Source organism: Oncorhynchus keta, chromosome 10 (assembly GCF_023373465.1).
Source record: "Oncorhynchus keta strain PuntledgeMale-10-30-2019 chromosome 10, Oket_V2, whole genome shotgun sequence".
NCBI lineage: Eukaryota > Metazoa > Chordata > Actinopteri > Salmoniformes > Salmonidae > Oncorhynchus > Oncorhynchus keta.
The window spans coordinates 28,225,492-28,250,915 of record NC_068430.1 but is presented as its reverse complement, the minus strand read 5'-3'; the positions used below and the strand labels follow the sequence as shown (position 1 = coordinate 28,250,915).

Sequence of the window (25,424 nt, the reverse complement as noted above, 5' to 3'; positions counted from 1 at the left end):
AACATTAGTTTGTTGTAATGGTTGCAAGTTTAGACCGCGCCTCTCTTGGTTGTATCTCTTCCATATTTCCGTGTTAGGTGGTAACATTTGGAGGAGTTTCTGTGCTTTGGACCAATCAAAATCAACTTGATACTCGTCTTTTTCATCTCCAGATCCGTGGCTTTTTATTCCTCTAACCCCAGTCAATCAAATTTGAGGGCCCCCTTTCTATTGCAATTTAAAGGGGAAGACTAAAAACCTGGCAATGGAAACTGGAACAGATTGTTTTTCCACGGAGGGGTCAGATATTGAAAGTTCTAGTTAAATTATATATATACATTACCAGTTTAAACACCTACAAATTCAAGGGTTTTTCTTTATTTTAATTTATCTTCTACATTTTAGAATAATAGTGAAGACACACTAAGTGTTAAACAAATCTAAATATATTTTAGATTCTTCAAAGTAGCCACCCTTTGCCTTGATGACGGCTTTGCACACTCTTTGCATTCTTTCAACCAGCCTCACCTGGAATGCTTTTCCAAGTCTTGAAGGAGTTCCCACTAATGCTGAACACTTTGTTGGCTGCTTTTTCTTCTCTCTACGGTCCAACTCATCCCAAACGATCTCAATTGGGTTTCAGTCGGGTGCTTGTGGAGGCCAGGTCATCTGATGCAGCAGTCCATCACTCTCCTTCTTGGTCAAATAGCCCTTACACAGCCTGAAGTTGTGTTGGGTCATTGTCCTGTTGAAAAACAAATGATAGTCCCACTAAGCGCAAACAAGATGGGATAGCTAATTGCTGCAGAATGCTGTGGTAGCCATGCTGGTTAAGTGTGCATTGAATTCTGAATAAATCACTGACAGTCACCAGCAAAGCAGCATTACACCACCACCTCCATGCTTCATGGTGGGAACCACACATGCGGAGATCATCTGTTCACCAAGTGGGTGGCTACTTTGAATAATCTTTAATGGTTTTTTGGTACTACATGATTCCATATGTGTTATTTCATACTTTTGATGTCTTTTCTACAATGTAGAAAATAGTAAAAATAAAAACCCTTGAATGAGGTGTCCAAACTTCAGAATTTATTTCATTTAACTAGGCACGTCAGTTAAGAACAAATTCTTATTTACGACAGCCTAAAGGACGGCCAATTGGCGGATTTCCTTCTGAATTGTAAATCAGTAAAATCTTTGACATTTTTGCGTGTTGCGTTATAATTCTCTGTGTGTGAAGTTTATGTATACCTTAGCCAAATACATTTAAACTCAGTTTTTTACTATTCCTGACATCTAATCCTAGTAAAAATTCCCTGTCTTAGGTCAGTTAGGATCAACAATTTATTTTAAGAATGTGAAATGTTATAATAGTAGAGAATTATTTCTTTCAGCTTTTATTTCTTTCATCACATTCCCAGTGGCGGTTTTGGAGCAGTGGCTTCTTCCTTGCTGAGCGGCCTTTCAGGTTATGTCAATATAGGACTTGTTTTTACTGTGGATATAGAGACTTTTGTACCTGTTTCCTCCAGAATCTCTTCACAAGGTCCTTTGCTGTTGTTCTGGGATTGATTTGCACTTTTCGCCCCAAAGTACGTTCATCTCTAGGAGACAGAACATGTCTCCTTCCTGAGCGGTATGACAGCTGCGAGGTCCCATGGTGTTTATACTTGCGTACTATTGTTGGTACCTTCAGGCGTTTGGAAATTGCTCCCAAGGGTGAACCAGACTTGTGGAGGTCTACAATTTTTGAAGGTAGGCCTTGAAATACATCCACAGGTACACCTCCAATTGACTCAAATGATGTCAATTAGCCTATCAGAAGCTTCTAAAGCCATGACATTTTCTGAAATGTTCCATGCTGTTAACCTAGTGTATGTAAACTTCTGATCCACTGGAATTGTGATAGTGAAATTATCTCTGTAAATAATTGTAAAAAAAATTACTTAAACTATAGTTTGTTAACAAGATATTTGTGGAGTGGTTGAAAAACAAGTTTTATTGACTCCAACCTAAGTGTATGTAAACTTCTGACTTCAACTGTATAAAGTGCCTTCGGAAAGTATTCAGACCCCTTGACCTTCTCCACCTTTAGATACAGCCTTATTCTAAAATTGATTTAAATAGATTTTTCCCCTCATCAATACACACACACACAAAATACCCCATATTGACTTTTATTTATTTGAATGTATTAAAAGTAAACACTGAAATATCACATTTTACTTAAGTATTCAGGCCCTTTATTCAGTATTTTGAACCACCTTTGGCAGTGATTACAGCCTTTTTGATATGACGCTACAAGCTTGGCGCTCCTATATTTGGTGAGTTTCTCTCGCTCTTCTCTGTAGACCCTCTGAAGCTCTGTCAGGTTGGATGGGGAGCATCACTGTACAGCTATTTACAAGTCTCTCCAGAGATGTTTGAGTCTGGGCTCTGGCTGGGCCACTCAAGAACATTCAGAGATTTGTCTCGAAGCCACACCTGCGTTGTCTTGGTTGTTGTCCTGTTGGAAGGTGAACCTTCGCCTCAGTCAGGTTCTGAGCGCTCTGGAGCAGGTTTTCATCAAGGATCTCTCTGTACTTTGCTCCGTTCATTTTTCCCTCGATTCTGACTAATCTCCCAGTCCCTGCCACTGAAAAACATCGCCGCAGCATGATGCTGCCACCATGTTTCACCGTAGGGTTGGTGCTAGGTTTCCTCCAGATGCGACGCTACACTACGCATTCAGGAGTTCAAGAGTTCAATCTTGGTTTCATCAGACCAGATAATCTTGTTTCTCATGGTCTGAGTCTCTTTAGGTGCCTTGTTGTCAAACTCCAAGCGGGCTGTCATGTGCCTTTCTGAGGAGTGACTTCCGTCTGGCCACTTTACCGAAAAGGCCTGATTGGTGGAGTGCTTCAGAGATGGTTGTCCTTCTGGAAGGTTCTCCCATCTCAACAGAGGAACCATCAGGTTTTTGGTCACCTCGCTGACCAAGGCCCTTCTTCCCTGATTACTCAGTTTGGCTGGGCGGCCGGCTCTAGGAAGAGTCTTGGTGGTTCCAAACTTCTTCCATTGAAGAATGATGAATGTCACTGCTTTCTTGGACCTTCAATGCTGCAGAAATGTTTTGGTACCCTTTCCCAGATGCCTCGACACAATCCTGTCTCGGGGCTCTATGAACAATTCCTTCAACCTCATGGCTTGGTTTTGGCTCTGACATGCACTGTCAACTGTATGACCTTTTATATAGACAGGTGTGTGCCTTTTCAAAATCATGTCCAATAAATTGAATTAAATTGAATTAACCACAATTAAGTTGTAGAGACATCTCGAGAATGATCACTGGAAATAGGATGCACCTGAGCTCAATTTCGAGTCTGTTTTGTTATTTTTTTAACGATTAAACAACAACAAAAATGTCTGAACCTGTTTTCTATTTGTCATTGATTGGGTATTGTGTGTAGGTTGAGATTATTTTATTTTTATGAAATTGAGTATATTTCTTTCCAAATGGGGGGGGGGCTCATAAAACTAATTCGGGAAGCAGGGATCTTTATCCAGGAGGGGATTGATTTGTCTTTGCTGTGACCAAGAAGCTTGATCTTGCAAGCTAACCACTTTGCTATGAATGTATCCAACCAAATGCATAGCTGGAGCCCTGATGTTGAGAGAATGTATTAGCTTACAGTTGTAAGCAGTGGCATAGCATGAGCTTTAGGGCACCCCAAAACACAAAACAAATTGAAGGTATTGAACATTTCTAAATACCTCGGTATAATTTCTAAATACCTGGTTCTTACTAAACACAGGAGACTTCTCGTTAAAATTACAGTCAAGCATACATTTTCTCAAGAACCTTGCTCCAAGATCTGCTAAAGCGGTCTGAATAAGCTAACTTCCTATGCATTGTCAGTAGTAACTGTAGTGAGATGGCAGTCCCAGGCCATAGCAGACAGCGTCTTGAACCTTGTGTTTATTCAGTGCAGTAAGAACCTGGTCTGGTGGGACAGCGGAAAGGAGCACAGTGAAGGGGTGGTTTTGTGTCTGCACCATCTTGGCTGTCTCCAGTCACTTCCTGTTCCTTCACTCTGAACCCAGTGCACTCAGCCTCAGGTAGGCTATAGCTCCAGGCTGCTACAACTACAGACTGGAAGGGATCCTCAGGGTTAGTTACTGTGCTATTAGATGGGTAGAGGAGAAGATGCTGTAGTAGATAACTTAGCATATCAATTCTATAACAAAAGTAATTGTCTGATTCTTGTCATTGTAAAGTGTAATTAATTTTTAACTCTTGCAAGTGACTCCTTTTTCTCTGGGCATTCTGTGTAGTCTGATTCAGAAGGTCATTTGAGATTTTGTCCTGAATATGTTCTCACAAACACTTTTTAGGTAATCTAATTTGTCTGCAGAACAGTCAAGTCAGCAAAAAATCCTATTTGACTTTCTAACACTGAACTACTCCCTTTCTCTTATTCTATCAGCACGGTTCTCTCTCTCCCTCCTACATACACACTCCGCACATAAGTGGCTTTACATGATGATACAGGGACACGGTGGCTTTTCCCCCTTTGCTGGCTCTAAATGGGACTGGTCAATGGAGGGTCTTGGCTACTGTTCGTTCAAAGGCAAAATAGGGATTGGGATAGAGTGCCGGGTGTTGCCTGTAGCAGTTGCCCCAAAATGATTGGTAATGAACTACTAGACTTGCAGAACCTGATCTATATCAGAGCCTGGAAACCTGAACCTGTACTTGAGATGGGTGTAGGGGTTAGGTTACAGGTCTGGGCTGACCTGGCAGGAGGCAAAGGAGCAGAGTGACTTAGAGGGGTTGGTCTTTGTTAACATCCGTGTCTACTGAGCTGTGATAGGTGCCCTTCTATGCCCTTCACAGATCAGTGTTTTACATGTATGTAACAAGGTTATTGTCTGGGGCAGACCAGGGTTTCCCTTCCCTACTTTCACTGTGTTCTGTCTGCTGCATCAAAACATGACATGTTTTCTAATGAAGTTGTAGCCTAGGTTGCTAAAGCTCACTTGTTATCCAGTCCCTATTGGCCACATGTAGCAATGAGCTGATTATCTGGCTGTGCATAATTGTACAGACATTAATTTTCTCATCTGATCCCTTGGTCTTTTGTAACTCTAATAGATGACATATTTTCCTCCACTCTTGCTGCAGAAACTAAATGAAGCTCAGACTAATTGCTAATTAGTGTGGTCAGCAACTCATGGCTGTAGCTGGCACTTGCAGGGTTGAATGGGTGGTGCCAGTTAGGGCTGGCACAATTACAGTTAACCTTGTAACTGACGGTTATGGTTGAAGACCATCATGAAAATGAAATAACCCTCATAACTGCAACCCTACCGTTCAAAGTTTGGGGTCACTTAGAAATGTCCTTGTTTTTGAAAGAAAAGCACAAAAAAATCAATTTTTAATGACATAAAATTTATCAGAAATGCAGTGTAGACACTAATGTTGTAAGTGACTATTGTAGCTGGAATGGCTGATTTTTAATGGAATATCTACGTAGGCATACAGAGACCCATTATCAGCAACCATCACTCCTGTGTTCCAATGGCAGGTTGTGTTAGCTAATCCAAGTTGATCATTTTAAAAGGCTAATTGATCATTAGGAAACCCTTTTGCAATTATGTTAGCACAGCTGAAAACGTTTGTCCTGATAAAAGAAGCAATAAAACTGGCCTTCTTTCGACTAGTTGAGTATCTGGAGCATCAGCATTTGTGGTTTTGATTACAGGTGCAAAATGGCCAGAAACAAAGACCTTACTTCTGAAACATGTCAGTCTATTCTTGTTCTGAGAAATGAAGGCTATTCCATGTGAGAAATTGCCAAGAAACTGAAGATATCTTACAATGCTGTGTACTACTCCCTTCACAGAACAGCGCAAACGGGCTCTAAACAGAATAGAAAGAATGGGAGGCCCCGGTGCACAACTGAGCAAGAGGACAAGTACATTAGAGAGTCTGGGTAGAGAAACAAACACCTCACAAGACCTCAACTGGCAGCTTCATTAAATAGTACCCGCAAAACACCAGTCTCAATGTCAACAGTGAAGAGGCGACTCCGGGATGCTGGCCTTCTAGGCAGAGTCTGTTTGGATGAACTCTTTACAACGTGATAACTTTTGTTTCTTCTTGCTGAAACAAGCAAGGTGTTGTAGCAAGCAAGTCTTCAGGGACTGCAGTCATTTGGCTGACCAGTAACCGTCATCTAAAATGTAATGGCCATCACAGCCCTAGTGCCAGTGCCTCTGAGGGTAATATTTGGGTATGTATGTAATTATAAGGCCCAGTGTAATTGGGCTTGTATAACAAAATAGGGTAGCTAAAATAATATGGCCTTTGTTAACAGTTCAAATCACATGTTATTGGTCACATACATATGGTCAGCAGATGTTATTGTGAGTGTAGCGAAATGCTTATGTTTATAGATCAGACATTACCTGTTAGTGCAGCAGTATCTATCTAACAATTCCACAACAAAACCTAATACACAATCTAGTAAAGGAATGGGATGAGAATATATGTCTTAAATATATGGATGAGCAGTGACAGAGTGGCTAAGATGCAATAGATAGTGAAGGATACAGTATATACATATGAGATGAGATATGTAAACATTCTTAAAGTGACTAGTGTTCCATTTATTTAAGTGGCCAATGATATCAAGTCTGTAGGTAGGAAGCTGCCTGCCTGTGCTAGTGGTGGCTGTTTTAACAATCTGATGGCCTTGAGATTGAAAAACCGCTTCTATCTCTCTGTCCCAGCTGTGATGCACCTGTACTGACCTCACCTTCTGGATGATAGTGGGGTGAACAGGTAGTGGCTCGGTGGTTGTCGTTGATATTTTTGCCTTCCTGTGACATCAGGTGTATGTATCCTGGAGGTTGGGCTGGGCGCGGTATTTATGCACAAACCGGTTTGGGTTTTTACTTTACTTTCTATGACAGTCTTAATGTTTGGTTTGTTAAATGTGATACGATGTGTGTAACGTCCATTTTTATAGTTTACTCCTCTACTTGAGTGTTCCCTTTCCACACTCTTATCTCCATGCCGCTTTCCACACAGACCTAGCCCCGCCCCCTGTCACTCAAGGAGCATTTGTTGTTGCTTGACCACGAGACACTTGCGTTCAGTCTGCATGGTCAATGCAGCACATGCAACAATGTTGATGACAACGATGTTTCCACTTAGAACTTAATATAAATTCACATGAGTTCTATAATTACAATATTAGTTTGTTTCTTACATCTGCAAACAGCTAGTTTGTATTTTCTTAGCAAGTTAAGCTAAATTGTGTTAGCCACTAATGCTAATCGCTAGTTAGCTGGCTAGATAGCTAATAAAAGTACTGAGTCAGAGCAAACGTAGCTAGTTACTACAAGTACTGGTGGAGGCATAAATCAGCATGTTTGTGGAACAGTATCTTCTAAATCAAAAAGGAAAAGGTGAAGCATGAGTATGTTGGCTATATGAATAAAGACTTAATGTAGCCAAAGATTAAAGGGTCACCTAGGAAGGGTGAAAACCAAAGTGGTGTTCAGTGTTGTCACTAACTCGTTCATGGCATTTTCATTCGTTGTCATGTCAAACAACACTGTATTCAAAGTGCCCACTATTATTTATTTTCTAGCTAGAATTATAGTAAACATTCTATTTCCATGATTCCAAAACTTCACCCAAGTGTTTTGTTCTAAATTGCAATGGCAACATTTGGTTAAAAATAAGGCCAAGTATTTTTGCCCATATCGTGGCAGTGTGGAAATGATCGAAAATGAGTGCTGGTAATGCAGGAAATTATTTTCGTTTGAAGTTGAATTGAACAGTATAAAACAATTAGAATAGAGAAAGACCCATTGAAATCATTTAGAATATATGTGTTGCCAGAACTTTTATTAATCAAAAACATAAAATACCGTCAAATTGGAAAAATACCATGCTATGATATTTTGGCCATATCGCCCAGCCCTACCTGGAGGGCAGGTAGTTTGTAATGCGCTGTGCAGACTGCACCACCCTCTGGAGAGCCCTGTATTTGTGGGTGGTGCAGTTGCCGTACCAGGCGGTGATACAGCCTGACAGGCTGCTCTCAATTGTGCACCTGTGAAAGTTAGTGAGGGTTTTCGGTTCAAGTCAAAATTCTTCAGCCTCCTGAGGTTGAAGAGGCGCTGTTGTGTGGATGTCATAAGGTGAATGCACCAATTTGTAAGTCGCTCTGGATAAGAGCGTCTGCTAAATGACTTAAATGTAAATGTAATGTAAATGTTGTGCCTTCTTCACCACACTGTCTGTGTGCGTGGACCATTTCAGTTTGTCGGTGATATGTACAGTACACAGAGGAACTTAAAACCTTCCACCTTCTCCACTGCTGTCCCTTCGATGTTGATAGGGGGGATATTGCTGTTTCCTGAAGTCCATGATCATCTCTGTTGTTTAGCTGACATTGAGTGAGAGGTTATTTTCCTGACACCACACTCCGAGGGCCCTTACCTCCTCCCAGTAAGATGTCTCGTCGTTGTTGGTAGTCAAGCCTACCACTCGTGTCGTCTGCAAACTTGATGATTGAATTGGAGGCATGGGTGAACAGGGAGAACAGGAGAGGGCTGAGCACACATCCTTGTGGGGCCCCAGTGTTGAGGGTCAGAAAAGTGTTGACAGCAAATGTTGTTTCCAACCTTCACCATCTGGGGGTGACCCGTCAGGACCCAATTGCACATGGCAGGGGTCTAGACCCAGGGTCTCAAGCTTAATGATCCGTTTGGAGGGTACTATGCTGTTGAATGCTGAGCTGTAGTCAATGAACAGCATTCTTACATAGTTATTCCTCTTGTCCAGATGGGATAGGGCAGTGTAATGGAGATTGCATCGTCTGTGAACCTATTGGGGCGGTAAGAAAATAGGAGTGGCTCTAAGGGGGACAGGTAGGGTGGAGGTGATATGATCCTTGACTAGTCTCTCAAAGCACTTCATGATGACAGAAGTGAGTGCTACGGGGCGATAGTCATTTAGTTCAGCTGCCTTAGCTTTCTTGGGAACAGAAACAATGGTGGCCATCTTGAAGCGTGTGTGGACAGCAGACTGGGATGGGGATTGATTATGTCCGTAAACACACCAACCAACTGGTCTGCACATGCTTTGAGGACACAGCTAGGGATGCAGTCTGTGCCGGCAGCCCTGTGAGGGTTTTACTCACGTCGGCCACGGAGAAGGGGAGCCCAAAGTCTTTGGTAGCGGGTCCTTGTCGGTGGCACTGTATTGTCCTCAAGCACTCAAAGAAGTTGTTTAATTCGTCTGGGAGCAAGACGTCTGCGACGGGGCTGGTTATCTTTCTGTAATCCGTGATTGTCTGTAGACCCTTGACACGAACGTCTCGTGTTTGAGCCGTTGAATTGTGACTCAACTTTGTCTCTATACTGACGCTTTACTTGTTTGATTGCCTTACGGCGGGAATGACTACACTGTTTGTATTCGGCCATGTTTCCAGTCTCCTTGCCATGATTAAATGCGGTGGTACATGCTTTCAGTTTTGTGCGAATGCTGCCATCAATCCACGGTTTCTGTTTAGGGAATGTTTTAATAGCCACATGGTACAACATCTCCTTTACACTTCCTTATAAACTCGCTCACCGAGTCAACATATAGGTCAATGTTGTTCCCTGAGGCTACCCGGAACATATCCCAGTCCATGTGATCGACGCAATCTTGATGCGTTGGATAGACTTAAGCACGGGCCCTTTCTGTTTTAGTTTCTGCCTATAGGAGGGTAGCAACAAAATGGAGTCATGGTCAGATTTTCCAAAATGGGAGCGGGGGAGGGCCTTGTATGCATCGCGGAAGTTCGAGTAGCAGTGGTCGAGTGTGTTGCTCGTGTACTGCAATCGATATACTGATAGAATTTAGGTAGCCTTGTTCTCAGATTAGCTTTGTTAAAATCCCCAGCTCAATAAATGCTGCCTCCAGATATATGGTTTCCAGTTTGCAAGTCCAGTGAAGTTCCTTGATGGCCCTCCTCGTATCCGCTTGCGGGGGGATATACACGGCCATAACGATAACCAAGGAGAGTTCTCTTGGTAGAAAATACTGTCGGCATTTGATTGATGAATTCTAGGTCAGGTGAACAAAATGACTTGCGTTATTGTGTATTGTTACAATTACACCATCAACTCAATTTTTATTTGTCACATACACATGGTTAGCAGATGTTAATGCGAGTGTAGCGAAATGCTTGTGCTTCTAGTTCCGACAATGCAGTGATAACCAACAAGTAATCTAACTAACAATTCCAAAACTACTGTCTTATACACAGTGTAAAGGGATAAAGAATATGTACATAAGGATATATGAATGAGTGATGGTACAGGGCAGCATACAGTAGATGGTATCGAGTACAGTATATACATATATAGACAAAGTAAACAAAGTGGCATAGTTAAAGTGGCTAGTGATACATGTATTACATAAGGATGCAGTCGATGATATAGAGTACAGTATATACGTATGCATATGAGATGAATAATGTAGGGTAAGAAACATTATATAAGGTAGCATTGTTTAAAGTGGCTAGTGATATATTTACATCATTTCCCATCAATTCCCATTATTAAAGTGGCTGGAGTTGGGTCAGTGTCAATGTCAGCAGCCACTCAATGTTAGTGGTGGCTGTTTAACAGTCTGATGGCCTTGAGATAGAAGCTGTTTTTCAGTCTCTCGGTCCCAGCTTTGATGCACCTGTACTGACCTCGCCGTCTGGATGATAGCGGGGTGAACAGGCAGTGGCTCGGGTGGTTGATGTCCTTGATGATCTTTATGGCCTTCCTGTAACATCGGGTGGTGTAGGTGTCCTGGAGGGCAGGTAGTTTGCCCCCGGTGATGCGTTGTGCAGACCTCACTACCCTCTGGAGAGCCTTACGGTTGAGGGCGGAGCAGTTGCCGTACCAGGCGGTGATACAGCCCGCCAGGATGCTCTCGATTGTGCATCTGTAGAAGTTTGTGAGTGCTTTTGGTGACAAGCTGAATTTCTTCAGCCTCCTGAGGTTGAAGAGGCGCTGCTGCGCCTTCTTCACGACGCTGTCAGTGTGAGTGGACCAATTCAGTTTGTCTGTGATGTGTATGCCGAGGAACTTAAAACTTGCTACCCTCTCCACTACTTTTCCATCGATGTGGATAGGAGGGTGTTCCCTCTGCTGTTTCCTGAAGTCCACAATCATCTCCTTAGTTTTGTTGACGTTGAGGTTATTTTCCTGACACCACACTCCGAGGGCCCTCACCTCCTCCCTGTAGGCCGTCTCGTCGTTGTTGGTAATCAAGCCTACCACTGTTGTGTCGTCCGCAAACTTGATGATTGAGTTGGAGCCGTGCGTGGCCACGCAGTCGTGGGTGAACAGGGAGTACAGGAGAGGGCTCAGAACGCACCCTTGTGGGGCCCCCGTGTTGAGGATCAGCGGGGAGGAGATGTTGTTGCCTACCCTCACCACCTGGGGGTGGCCCGTCAGGAAGTCCAGTACCCAGTTGCACAGGGCGGGGTCGAGACCCAGGGTCTCAAGCTTAATGATGAGTTTGGAGGGTACTATGGTGTTGAATGCCGAGCTGTAGTCGATGAACAGCATTCTCACATGGGTATTCCTCTTGTCCAGGTGGGTTAGGGCAGTGTGCAGTGTGGTTGAGATTGCATCGTCTGTGGACCTATTTGGGCGGTAAGCAAATTGGAGTGGGTCTAGGGTGTCAGGTAGGGTGGAGGTGATATGGTCCTTGACTAGTCTCTCAAAGCACTTCATGATGACGGAAGTGAGTGCTACGGGGCGGTAGTCGTTTAGCTCAGTTACCTTAGCTTTCTTGGGAACAGGAACAATGGTGGCCCTCTTGAAGCATGTGGGAACAGCAGACTGGTATAGGGATTGATTGAATATGTCCGTAAACACACCGGCCAGCTGGTCTGCGCATGCTCTGAGGGCGCGGCTGGGGATGCCGTCTGGGCCTGCAGCCTTGCAAGGGTTAACACGTTTAAATGTCTTACTCACCTCGGCTGCAGTGAAGGAGAGACCGCATGTTTTCGTTGCAGGCCGTGTCAGTGGCACTGTATTGTCCTCAAAGCGGGCAAAAAAGTTATTTAGTCTGCCTGGGAGCAAGACATCCTGGTCCGTGACTGGGCTGGGTTTCTTCTTGTAGTCCGTGATTGACTGTAGACCCTGCCACATGCCTCTTGTGTCTGAGCCGTTGAATTGAGATTCTACTTTGTCTCTGTACTGATTCTTAGCTTGTTTAATAGCCTTGCGGAGGGAATAGCTACACTGATTAAAAGCAGTGGTTCGCGCTTTCCATGAGTCGTTAATTATGAAACCATACACCCCTGCCCTTCTTACCAGAGAGATGTTTGTTCCTGTTGGCGCAATGCACTGAAAATCCTATTGGCTGTAAGGACTCCGACAGCATGTCCCCAGCCAGCCATGTCTCCGTGAGACAGTATGTTACAATCCCGGATACCTCTTTGGAAAGCAACTCTTGCACTAATTTTGTCTACTTTGTTAACTTCTTACGGCTGAAATTCCGTTAACGGGATCGATTTGACAACAGCCAGTGAAAGTGCAGGGCACCAAATTCAAACAACAAATCTCATAATTAAAATTCCTCAAACATACAAGTATTATACACCATTTTAAAGATTAACTTGTTGTTAATCCCACCACAGTATCCGATTTCAAAAAGGCTTTATGATGAAAGCATACCATGCGATTATGTTAGGTCAGCGCCTAGTCACAAAAAAACAGCCATTTTCCAGCCAAAAACTGGAGTCACAAAAAGCAGAAATAGAGAGAAAATGAATCACTAACCTTTGATGATCTTCATCAGATGGCACTCATAGGACTTCATGTTACACAATACATGTATGTTACATAAAAAAAATTAAAATACTCTATCGGCGCCATCTTCTTTCCCCTCCAGTTGCCCTTTAGATTCAAGTCTAAGCCACATGTTGCCTAATGCATCAATGGATTTACACTATTTAATTAATCATATTGTGGGGCTCGTAGCCTAGTGGTTAGAGCGTTGGACCAGTAACCGAAAGGTTGCTAGATCTACTCTCCGAGCCGACAAGGTAAAAACCTGTCGTTCTGCCCCTTGAACAAGGCTGTTAACCCACTATTCCTAGGCCGTCATTGTAAATACGAATTTGTTCTTAACTGACTTGCTTAGTTAAATAAAGGTGTAAATATATATATTTGTGTTGCACATGCGAAGGGATTTGGTTCGGCATTTCATCACTACATAGCAATTGCAGGACTCAGATCAAATTGTAATTCCAGTAAGAGTCATGTGGTCCCTCCTGCCAAATCCCTGGTGGTGTCAGCTGTCTCGTCTCATCTGATCATTTTCCCATCTGCCGTTGCGTGGCCTGCTAACCTCTGACCCCTGGAGGAAACGTCCTTGCTGCTTGCGAATCAGATTCCCTTATTGTCACTACCTCCTTCCCTCCAGCCCCTCACACACACCACACAAGACCGCACCGCATCAGGATTCACTCCTGTCTTTTATCCCTAGACTGTGGCTACAGCCATCACCCTGCCCATGTTAAAGGTTAGTGAAGTCACACTCGCAGTAGGGATCTCCACTCAATACTTTTTTGGCATTATTTAGTAGCTCCAAGTGTTTTTATTTTAATTTTATACTGTATTTTCTCTTTCACATAAGGGCTATTAATACCCTACGGAGACTATCGCAGTGTTGTTTTTTGTCACAAAAGGGGTGGCTCCTTGTGCGCTGTGACATTCTCTGTACTCGGTACCACATGAAAAATGTAATGTGCCATATCATTCCTGGCATAGCCATGGGGGCATGGTTGTGTAGGCAATTAAACTTGCTTGGTTCCTTAATCTGATCTATAGGCTCTATATCAAAGTAACCTATTTTGCATTGATAAGTAAATATAATCTCAGCAACTGTTCAAACAATAAACCAAACAACATTGTAGCCTTATTAGAATCTCCCCAAAAGGTATTTTGTTTGGAAGAAATAACTATTTATTACAGGCTATTGGTAAAAACAACTGTGAGAATGTGCTTTTTCCAAAATAGGATGACATTCTAGTTTTTAAATACATTGAAGTAGCATACCAAATTGGCATAATGTTGTAGGTTTCACCAGCAAGTATACAAATATTTAATTCTAAATCTGATTATTTTACATTTACATTTAAGTCATTTAGCAGACGCTCTTATCACATGTTGGAATGTGCCAATGTAGGATGCTAATCAACTTCAAAATAACCTCCAATTTCAAGATTGCTGTCTCGGTTTAGATTGACATTAAATAAGCGGCCTATTTTGCATCGATAACCAAATATAATCTCAGCGACTTTTCAAACAATAAACCAAACAACATTGTAGCCTTATTAGAATCCCCCCAAAAGGTATTTTGTTTAGAAGTGATGCATTCTTTCTAGCCTATTTGGAAACTTAAACAGATTTGTTTTTGTTCTTCTCTTCTCTTTTTTTACATTATATTTTTAAATATGAGAGTGAATACATTGAAGCAGCATATCAAATTGGCATAATGTTGTAGGTTACATTGGCAAGTATAAAAATATTTGCCAGGGCATATTATTTCATTATACATCAGATTGTTTCACATGGCGATGTGGGAAATTAAAAGACTACATAGTTTGCAGTGTTTAACCAACTTGCTAGCAAGGGAAGACATTTACATTTTAGTCATTTAGCAGATGCTCTTATCCAGAGCAACTTAGTGCATTCATATTTAAAATAGCAAGGAGGGACAACCACATATCAGTCATAGTAAGTACATTTTACCTCAATAAAGAGGCTATTTTGTTAACACGTGTGAATCCATTGACTCATCTGGCAACTGAATTTGCTTTCACAACAAATGAGAAGACAACAAGAACCTCTGTCGCCCTGTTGTGAATGCTGCTATTTGGGAGTCTGGACCGGTGAGGTACCATGTTACCAAAAGGTGCACATTGTTTAGAGTAATCTGACTCCTAGTACCCAGTACATGCGTAGATCTGTGCGCGTTAAGTGTGGAAACCTATAGCAGACCCTTGTTATGCTGTGTAGCTGCTGTCTCCAGTTCCACTGTTATAAAACGTATTGGGAGGAGTGTTGGTTTTGGCGGGAGCCAGGGGAGACGAGGGCCCCTGCAGGCAAGGAAAGAGCAGGATTGAGGGGAGGAGGGCGGGATTTAGGGAATAACTAAAAAGTGTCAGAGGGGAAAGAAGAAAGCCAGGCGTTCTATTTCCCTGAAATCATGTGACCAGTGTGTGTGCCTCTAAGACCCAACAAACTGCCTGAGCAGGTTACTAAGCTCCTCTATCTGTCTGACATTTCCCCTCCCTCTTTTCTTCCTCCTCATCACTGCATCATAGCAGTCATTGATGAAATCAAAGTTTATTTGTCACATGCACAGGATACAGGGTGTAAACGGTACAGTGAAATGCTTACTTGCAAGGTCTCAACAGTGCAGTACACTTGATCAAAATATTAACCTTTCTAGCGCAGGGGTTCCGCTAGCGGAACACCTCGACAACATTCCACTGAAAGGGCAGCGCGCGAAATTCAAAAATATATTTTTTGAAATATGTAACTTTAACACATGAACAAGTCCAATACAGCAAATGAAATATAAACATCTTGTTTATCTACCCATCGTGTACGATTTCAAAAATGCTTTACAGCTAAAGCACAACATATGATTATGTTAGATCACCGCCAAGTCGAAAAAACACAGCCATTTTTCCAGCCAAAGATAGGAGTCACAAAAAGCAGAAATATAGATCAAATTAATCACTAACCTTTGATCTTCATCAGATGTCATATGTCATAGGACATCATGTTACACAATATATGTATTTTTTGTTCAATAATGTGCATATTTATATCCAAAAATCTCAGTTTACGTTGGCTCCTTACGAGCAGTAATGTTTTGATTCCAAAACATCCGGTGATTTTGCAGAAATACTCATAATAAACATTGATAAAAGATACTAGTGTTATTCACAGAATTAAAGCTAGACTTCTCCTTAAAACTACTTTAGGATAGGGGACGGTTGCGTCCCACTTGGGCAAAAAACAGGGAAAATGCAGCGCGACAAATTCCTAAAAATGATATAAAAATCAAACTTTCATTAAATCACACATGTAAGATACTCAATTAAAGCTACACTCGTTGTGAATCCAGCCAACGTGTCAGATTTTCAAAAGGCTTTAAATAGTAAACAAAGAAGGTAGCATATTTCAACCCTACAGGCGCTACACAAAAAGTAGAAATAAAATATAAAACATGCATTACCTTTGACGAGCTTCTTTTGTTGGCACTCCAATATGTCCCATAAACATCACAATTGGTCCTTTTGTTCGATTTAATTCCGTCCATATATATCCAAATGTCCATTTATTTGACGCGTTTGATCCAGAAAAAAACAGCTTCCAAAAAACGCAACGTCACTACAAAATATTTCAAAAGTTGCCCATAAACTTTGCCAAAATATTTCAAACTACTTTTGTAATACAACTTTAGGTATTTTTAAACGTTAATAATCGATCAAATTGTAGACTGGTCTATCTGTGTTCAATACAGGAAGACAACAAACCATGCTACTTTTCACGTCTTGCGCACTCTACAGTGTTACCAGTTCCTAGATGGCCTACTTCTTCATTCAATAACCTCAACCAAATTCCAAAGACTGGTGACATCCAGTGGAAGCGGTAGGACGTGAAAACAGGTTCCTAAGAAATATAATTTGCCAATGAGAACTCGTTGAACAGACAAGAGACCAACAACAACAATTCTGAACGGTTAGTCCTCTGGGTTTTGCCTGCTACATAAGTTCTGTTATACTCACAGACATGATTCAAACGGTTTTAGAAACTTCAGAGTATTTTCTATCCAAATGTACTAATAATATGCACATCTTATATTCCTGGCATGAGTAGCAGGAAGTTGAAATTGGGCACGCTATTTATCCAAAAGTGAAAATGCTACCCCCTATACCTTAATTTAATGCAACCGCTGTGTCAGATTTTAAAAAACTTTACGGAAAAAGCATAATCTGAGAACGACGCTCAGAACCCGAAACAGCCAGAGGAATATCTGCCATTTTGGAATCAACAAAGTTAGAAACAACACCATAAATATTCACTTACCTTTGATCTTCATCAGAAGGCACTCTCAGGAATCCCAGTTCGACAATAAATTACTCATTTGTTCCATCATTTGTGTTCAAATAGCCACTTTTTGTTAGCGTGTTCAGCCCAGTAATCCATCTTCATGAGGCGCAGGCACTTCATCCAGACAAAAACTCAAAGTTCTGTTACAGTCCTTTAGAAACATGTCAAACGATGTATGGAATCAATCGTTAGGATGTTTTTAACATAAAACATCAATAATGTTCCAACCGGAGAATTATTTTTTCTTCAGAAAAAGCACTGGAACGTGAAATTGCTCTGTCGGGAGCGCGCGTCATGAGATCAAGGCTCTCTGCCAGACCACTGACTCATAGGTCTTATGAGCCCCTCCTTTATAGTAGAATCCTCAAACCAGTTTCTAAAGACTGTTGACATCTAGTGGAAGCCCTAGGAAGTGCAACCTCATCCATATTTTAATGTGTACTCGGTAGGCCAAGCTTTGGAAAAACTACAAACCTCAGATGTCCCACTTCCTGGTTTGATTTTTCTCAGGTTTTTCGCCTGCCATATGAGTTCTATTATACTCAAACACCATTCAAACAGTTTTAGGAACTTCAGAGTGTTTTCTATCCAATACTAATAATAATATGCATATATTAGCATCTGGGACAGAATAGGAGGCAGTTCACTCTGGGCAACCATTTCATCCAAAAGTGAAAATGCTGCCCCCTATCCCAAATATGTTAACAAATTAGTAATTAAAAGTAGTGATGTTGGAAATTATATACACAATAAGAATATACAGTAACTACTGTGAAATTTGTGAAAGGGAATGCAACCTGATTAACATTGGTCATGACCCGTGATCACATAGTAACAACCCTATCCCTGGTTAAGGGGCTCTTTAAGTAAACTAGGCCTAGATGTGAGATGGTACATTTCAGGAATTTATTTTCAGCTGTCATGATTGACCTATTAAGTTAGTAATAGATTCTAAAATTACCTTTGAAATTGGTACCTTGAGTAAAATGGAAATGGGCCATCTGGAACATAATCATTCCTAGAGTAGGAGTTTTGGAAAGCCATGTTGGGATTTCCCTTTGACACATACACGCTCCCTGATAAAGGTACACAGTGTACTCTTTAAGATGAGGCTTTAGGGAGGGGGGCCAGCAGTGTCAGGGATGGGGAAACATTGGCTAAACACCTGCTAAAGGAACTAGAGAACAAAGATGTGAAACTTGCGGACAAAGATGTGATAAACTTGCTATGTTTGAATTGAAAGACTTGAATGGTTTTGCAATATTTATTAGCCATAGACTGTTTAGAACAGTGCATTAATGTTCCAAAGCATGTGAATGTGTGCTGCTCCTGCTGCTGTTGAGGTTGTTGATGCCCCCACCTTTTACCCGTTTTGGCCTTAAGTTGACACTTTTTCAGAATTTTCCTTAATATGACGCGTCCCAGGTTCTCTCGGGTTCAGCCATCCCTGGATGACCGCATCTTCCCCACACAGCCCGGTGTCGCTGCCGTCTACAGCGTGAGTACATACCCTGCACCACACGCACACATTCCTACTGCACCACAGACACATACGCTCATACCACACACACTAGTTGTGAACCTCACAAGCATACCTCAACCACATCTCACAGGTCTGACGCACAGTCTGTTTAGTTCTGACATAAAATCTAGAAAACAAACGCCTGGTGTGTGTCTGTGTTTAATGTTGCGTATGTGTAATGTATGACAGAAACTGATGGGAGATCACTTCTCTAACTGACCCCAGCCTGCAGCTGGAAAGATATGGCTGTCACCTCTGCAACATAGTGATTCATAATAACCGTCAGCATCATCACCCACTGTGTGTGTGAGTTGCCTTCACTTCACCACCCATCTTGGGGTTGTTTAGCAGTCTGGAAGGCTCTTCTCTGCTGCTGAGGAGAGGGATGCTTTCTGGACTCTCCCTCCCCCACCCCAACTGTCACATTGCCTGTCAGTGGAGTCAGTCACTGGCAAAGAATCCTCCTCTGGCAACAGAAGTCAGATTAGCTGCTTTATCCTGGGTCAACCAGGGGAAATGGGCCACACAGAGAGATGCTAGGGAGAGTAAACCAGCGTTCAGAGACAAACAGTGATGTTGTCGTACAACAAACAGAGTGTTGCCTCTACCGCACAGAGGCTCCTGTGCAGAAGCAGCAGCGATGTAGGCACCACAAAGCCCAGGGGAGCAGAGGTGGGACGGCCGGCCTGCCTGCTGCCTGCATTATCTGCTGTGCCAGGCTTGCTGCAGCAGCAACACCTGCAGTGGGTTACAGCTCACAGTACAATACAGCACAGAGGCAGGGCATGTGGATAGTACAGCACAAAGCACACTGCCTGCAAACACTGCAAAGGGACAGACAGGGCAGCACTCCACAGCCAGGGCAGAGCCTGATTCTGCACAGCAGGGCACAACACACTTCATGTCCAGCATAGGTCTGTTCCTCTGCACAAAGACAGACGGGTTAATCCCTGCCTTAGCACCTTATTTACATTCTTCAGCAGGAGCAGGTCTAATGACCTGTGGAATCCTGTGTGTGTGTGACTGTGAACCTGACCTGACCTGGGTGATGCTTTGACAAAATTATACCGCTTCAGCAAATACCGGATATCATTTGACTCGGCACACACACAAGCATATGCCTTCTATCTTCAGTGACTCTATTTCATTTTGGAATCATCTGATGTCATTTATCTTGCTCTGTGTGCTGTAGGTACCGAGGCACCCTGGTCCTCCCTACACAGCTCACGACTACACAAAGGGACACCCTAACTTGGCGGGCACGCCGCCAGGACATGCCCACTCGCAGGCGCTCTCTCAGGTATCATTACCCACAGCTTCCCCATATCGCTACCCTAAGGGCTGGGAGGCAAGTGGAGTGGTGAGTGTAGCCGAGTCTCCGCCGTCATCCTCTCTGCGTCTGACCATTGGTCTGTCTGTCCGTCCGTCTACCTGCCTGTGTGTTTGACTGTATTTCTCTCTCTAACATCTTTATCAAAATGCCTGTTGCAGCCTGCTTCTTGTGTGAGTTTAATGAATTAAATACACTGAGTGCCTGTTGATTGGTCGGAGGTTGTGTTTTTGTATCTCTGTATGTCCTGTACTGTTTGTCAATAGTCCAAGAGAAGCACATTTGTCTTAATGATCTGAATTCCACAGGACATCAGCAACTTTGACTGCTGCGGCACTCTCTTATTTTCTCTGCTCTCCATAAGAGGCTGCTAAAGGGGTCATCAATTTGTCACTGAGACAGCAAGTCAATTACATTGCCTTTGCTGTGATTTGCTAGTTTCTCCTACTGCTTTGGGAGTGCACACTGGTGCACACACACTTGTTTGCGATTCCAGAATGAGTCAGCCTTTGCAGAAGGTGTGTGTTGAAAGGGTTCCCATGACCCTGTGTGTTCACCATGGTCACCCCAGCCCACACATTGCCTCGGCCTGAAGGAGCTGCTCTCTCTGGCTTAATAAGTTTCTGCCGCCGGTGGCACAACTGTAATTATCCCAGCTATATAGCCACACCACCAGCCACTCACGAGGGCAAGAAGTGCTGCTTTAATTCCCTACGATGCACACATGAAGTGATGCAACACGGGGGCTGGTGTTATAAAAGCTCCTTAGAGATGTACAGTCGTGGCCAAAAGTTTTGAGAATGACACAAATATTAATTTTCACAAAGTCTGCTGCCTCAGTTTGTATGATGGCAATTTGCATATACTCCAGAATGTTATGAAGTGATCAGATGAATTGCAAAGACCCTCTTTAACTGAATCCCCCAAAAACATTTCCACTGCATTTCAGCCCTGCCACAAAAGGACCAGCTGACATATCAGTGATTCTCTTAACACAGGTGTGAGTGTTGATGAGGACAAGGCTGGAGATCACTCTGTCAATACCTATGTGAGAATGCTGTTCATCGACTACAGCTCGGCATTTAACACCATAGCACCCTCCAAACCCGTCATCAAGCTCGAGACCCTGGGTCTCGACCCCGCCCTGTGCAACTAGGTACTGGACTTCCTGACGGGCCTCCCCCAGGTGGTGAGGGTAGGTAACAACATCTACACCCCGCTGATCCTCAACACTGGGGCCCCACCAACAACGACGAGACGGCCTACAGGGAGGAGGTGAGGGCCCTCGGAGTGTGGTGTCAGGAAAATAACCACACTCAACGTCAACAAAACAAAGGAGATTATTATGGACTTCAGGAAACAGCAGAGGGAGCCCCCCCTATCCACATCGACTGGACCGTAGTGGAGAGGGTAGTAAGTTTTAAGTTTCTCGGCGTACACATCAGACAGATGATGTGTACGCCACCCGATGTCACAGGAAGGCCATGAAGATCATCAAGGACAACAACCACCCGAGCCACTGCCTGTTCACCCCGCTATCATCCAGAAGGTGAGGTCAGTACAGGTGCATCAAAGCAGGGACCGAGAGACTGAAAAACAGCTTCTATCTCAAGGCCACCAGACTGTTAAACAGCCACCACTAACATTGAGTGGCTGCTGCCAACATACTGACTCAACTCCAGCCACTTTAATAATGGAAATTGATGTAAAAAATGTATCACTAGCCACTTTAAACAATGCCAGTTAAAACCTCTTAGCGCCACCTGAGACGTCTGCGTCCCACCCAGCCATAAGGAAATGCAAATGCACCATGCCAAATGCTAATAGCACTCGTTAAAACTCAAACGTTCATTAAAACACACATGCAGGGTACTGAATTAAAGCTACACTCGTTGTGAATCTAGCCAACAAGTCAGATTTTTAAAATGCTTTTCGGGGAAAGCATGAGAAGCTATTATCTGATAGCATGCAACACCCCGAAATACCTGAAGGGGACCTAAACAAAATAATTAGCGTAGCCGGCGCTACACAAAACGCAGAAATAAAATATAAAACATTCATTAACTTTTGACGAGCTTCTTTGTTGGCACTCCTATATGTCCCATAAACATCATATTTTTTCCACTTTTTGGTGATCAGTTTTCCTTTGGCTTTTCGACGAAACACACGTTCTGTTAGTCACAGCCGTGATTTAACCCGTTTTAGAAACGTCAGTGTTTTCTATCCACACATACTAATCATATGCATATACTATATTCCTGGCATGAGTAGCAGGACGTTGAAATGTTGCGCGATTTTTAACAGAATGTTCGAAAAAGTAAGCCATAGGCTTAAGAGGTTAATTAATATGTTTACATACCCTACATTACTCATCTTACTCTCCAAAAACACACATTCTGACCCATCTTTAAAATAGCTGCCAGAAGAAAGTCACACAAAATAAGAAAATATAAGTAAAGTACAAAACACACATATGTATATACTGTACTCTATCATCTACTGCATCTTGCCATCTTTGTAATGCACGTATCACTAACTACTTTAAACTATGCCACTTTTATGTTTACATACCCTACATTACTCATCTCATATGTATATACTGTACTCGATACCATCTACTGCATCTTGCCTATGCCGTTCTGTACCATCACTCATTCATATATCTTTATGTACATATTCTTTATCCCTTTACACTTGTGTGTATAAGGTAGTAGTTGTGGAATTGTTAGGTTAGATTACTCGTTGGTTATTACTGCATTGTCGGAACTAGAAGCACAAGCATTTCGCTACACTCGCATTAACATCTGCTAACCATGTGTATCTGACAAATAAAATTTGATTTGCTTTCCACAAAAAGGGCTTCACAGGCAAGGATATTGCTGTCAGTAAGATTGCACCAAAATCACCTATTTATCAGATCATCAAGAACTTCAAGGAGAGCGGTTCAATTGTTGTGAAGAAGGCTTCAGGGTGCCCAAGAAAGTCCAGCTTGCTCAGGAATGGCAGCAGGCAGGTGTGAGAGCATCTTCACGCACAGTGAGGCAAAGAGTTTTGGAGGATGGCCTGGTGTCATGAATGGCAGCAAAGATGCCACTTCTCTCCAGGACAAATATCAGGGACAGACTGATATTCTGCAAAAGGTACAGGTTGTTGGACTGCGAGGACTGGGGTGGTCATTTTCTCTGATGAATCCCCTTTCCAATTGTTTGGGGCAAATGGAAAAAAGCTTGTCCAGAGAAGACAAGGTGAGCGCTACCATCAGTCCTATGTCTTGCCAACAGTAATGCATTCTGAGACCATTCATGTGTGGGGTTGCTTCTCAGCCAAGGGAGTGGGCTCACTCAAAATTTCGCTTAAGAACACAGCCATGAATAAAGAATGGTACCAACACATCCTCCGAGAACAGCTTCTCCCAACCATCCAGGAACAGCACCTTGCCAGAAGGCAAAAGGGGAACAAAACATTTATATTTTGGGTCCATGGCCAGGAAACTCCCCAGACCTTAATCCCATGGGAACTTGTGGTCAATCCTCGAGGCGGGTGGACAAACAAACAAAAATACAATTTCGACAAACTCCAAGCATTGATTATGGAAGAATGGGCTGCCATCAGTCAGAATGTGGCCCAGAAGTTAATTGACAGCATGCCAGGGTGGATTGCAGAGGTCTTGAAAAAGAAGGGTCAACACTGCAAATATTGACTCTTTGCATCAACTTCATGTAATTGTCAATAAAATCCTTTGACACTCAAGAAATGCTTGTAATTATACTTCAGTATTCCATAGTAACATCTGACAATAATATCTAAAGAAACTGAAGCAGCAAATGTGGAAATTAATATTTGTGTCATTCTCAACTTTTGGCCACGACTGTAGTCTAGCACAAGATATCCCCATATTTAGCCTCAGGGCTAACCCCTGCAGAATGTACCAGATAGGCTATGACATTGGTCTTGTTCAGTGTTTAACTAGACTACTACTGTAGGTTTACCATGCTAACACTGTCCGTTATTCTCCATTGCTGAGGAGAGCAACAGTTTGGTTGGTCTAAATAATTGTGAACTCAGGTAAAATGTCCAAACTGATGAGTCATCCAATCTCTTCTTAGCTTGTTCTTAACTACCATTTTCCATCCCGCTTCCCTGTTTCTCTGTCCTAAATACATCCCCCTCTCTTTCCTTTCATCTCTTTTCTACATCCATCCATCCCTCTGTCCCTCCCCTATGACAGTCTCCATACACCACTGGACAGAATTCTGGCTCAGCACCTCTAGTGTACTCTCCTCAGACGCAGCAAATGAACACGCAACCGCAGAGTCGCCCGGTAAGTGCCTGTTCCTTCTCTCTGCGTCATTTGTATGCATTATGACTGGTGTGCTTTGGGAAACCCAGACAGATCATGTTTCATTTTGATTGGCCTGGAGGGGTACAGTGTCGTCTGAGGTAGTGATTGACATGTTCTGGGTTCAGTAATGATCAGTCCTGATGACGTGTCTGTCAGGCAGTCCTCTTCACACTCTCTGGAATCTGCTGTGTCTGAGATGCTTTCCAGTCTTGAGTTATCTAATACCGGTAGCTGTTGATAATCATTCCTGTAAATGTTGTAATCATTTTGTTACACCTAATTTTAGAGTGTCATAATGCATTTATTCAGTGTGCCAATGACTTTAAGATGATATACTTAAAGTATTGTACTGTTCTATCTGCACTTTCAATGTAGTCATCCATGCCCAGCCCCAGCCCCAGCCCCCCTGTCATGTGGAACCACCAGGTCTGCATCATCTCCTCTAATGGCAGTAAACATGACAACGTGGCAGCTCTACTGCTCTGTGGTTTTGTATTACCGTGCCTCAGTGTTCCCCTCATTGTTCATCTTGTCTCTTTGTTACTGTCCTCCTCTCTCTGCTTTACCATTGCTGCCTCACACTCTCTTTCTGCCGGACCTCAAACCTTCTCCCCCATCAGTTCGCGACGGGCCCTCGACCAACCCACCATCAGGTAACTTACCCCATTTCGTCTGTCCTCGTCTGTTTTCCCTCAGCTAGAGCTGCTTAGTGCACTTTACCACGCTACTGTTATTGGTTGGCAAAGAGCTTCTGCTCTCAGTGGAAATAGGCCCTGTTTTATATAGGATGTGTCCCTTAAGTCAGTGTTTCCCAACTCCATTCCTCAAGTACGTTTTTGCTTCCAAGTAGATTACGTAGATCAAACGGCGATGGAGTATGTTGCCACTGCGCAATGAGAATAGCCTATGCAGCTGCCAACACCTCAAACATGTTGAAACATTTACGCTGACGTGACCCTAGTATTCCTACCATCGGAGCAAGACAAATGCCAAACGGCATTTCAGAACGGGCCAAAGGAATTACAATAGAGAGAGGTATGTTTATAGCAACGGAAATGCAC

At 42.9% G+C, this 25,424-nt stretch overlaps 1 protein-coding gene across 16 annotated transcripts in view; it reads left to right on the top strand.

Moving 5' to 3' along the window:
• Positions 1-25,424, top strand: part of LOC118388472 (eukaryotic translation initiation factor 4 gamma 3-like) — a 73,412-nt gene that overhangs the window by 6,728 nt on the left and 41,260 nt on the right. For 14 of the 16 annotated variants that reach the window (XM_035777589.2, XM_035777582.2, XM_035777579.2 and 11 more), the window contains exons 2-6: positions 18,568-18,667; positions 19,884-20,051; positions 24,250-24,342; positions 24,739-24,789; positions 24,984-25,016. In XM_035777589.2, coding sequence (XP_035633482.1) covers positions 18,568-18,667; positions 19,884-20,051; positions 24,250-24,342; positions 24,739-24,789; positions 24,984-25,016 — 445 coding nt within the window. The remainder of the gene's footprint in view (positions 1-18,567; positions 18,668-19,883; positions 20,052-24,249; positions 24,343-24,738; positions 24,790-24,983; positions 25,017-25,424) is intronic. The other 2 variants (XM_052526797.1, XM_052526802.1) reach the window with 2 other exon arrangements.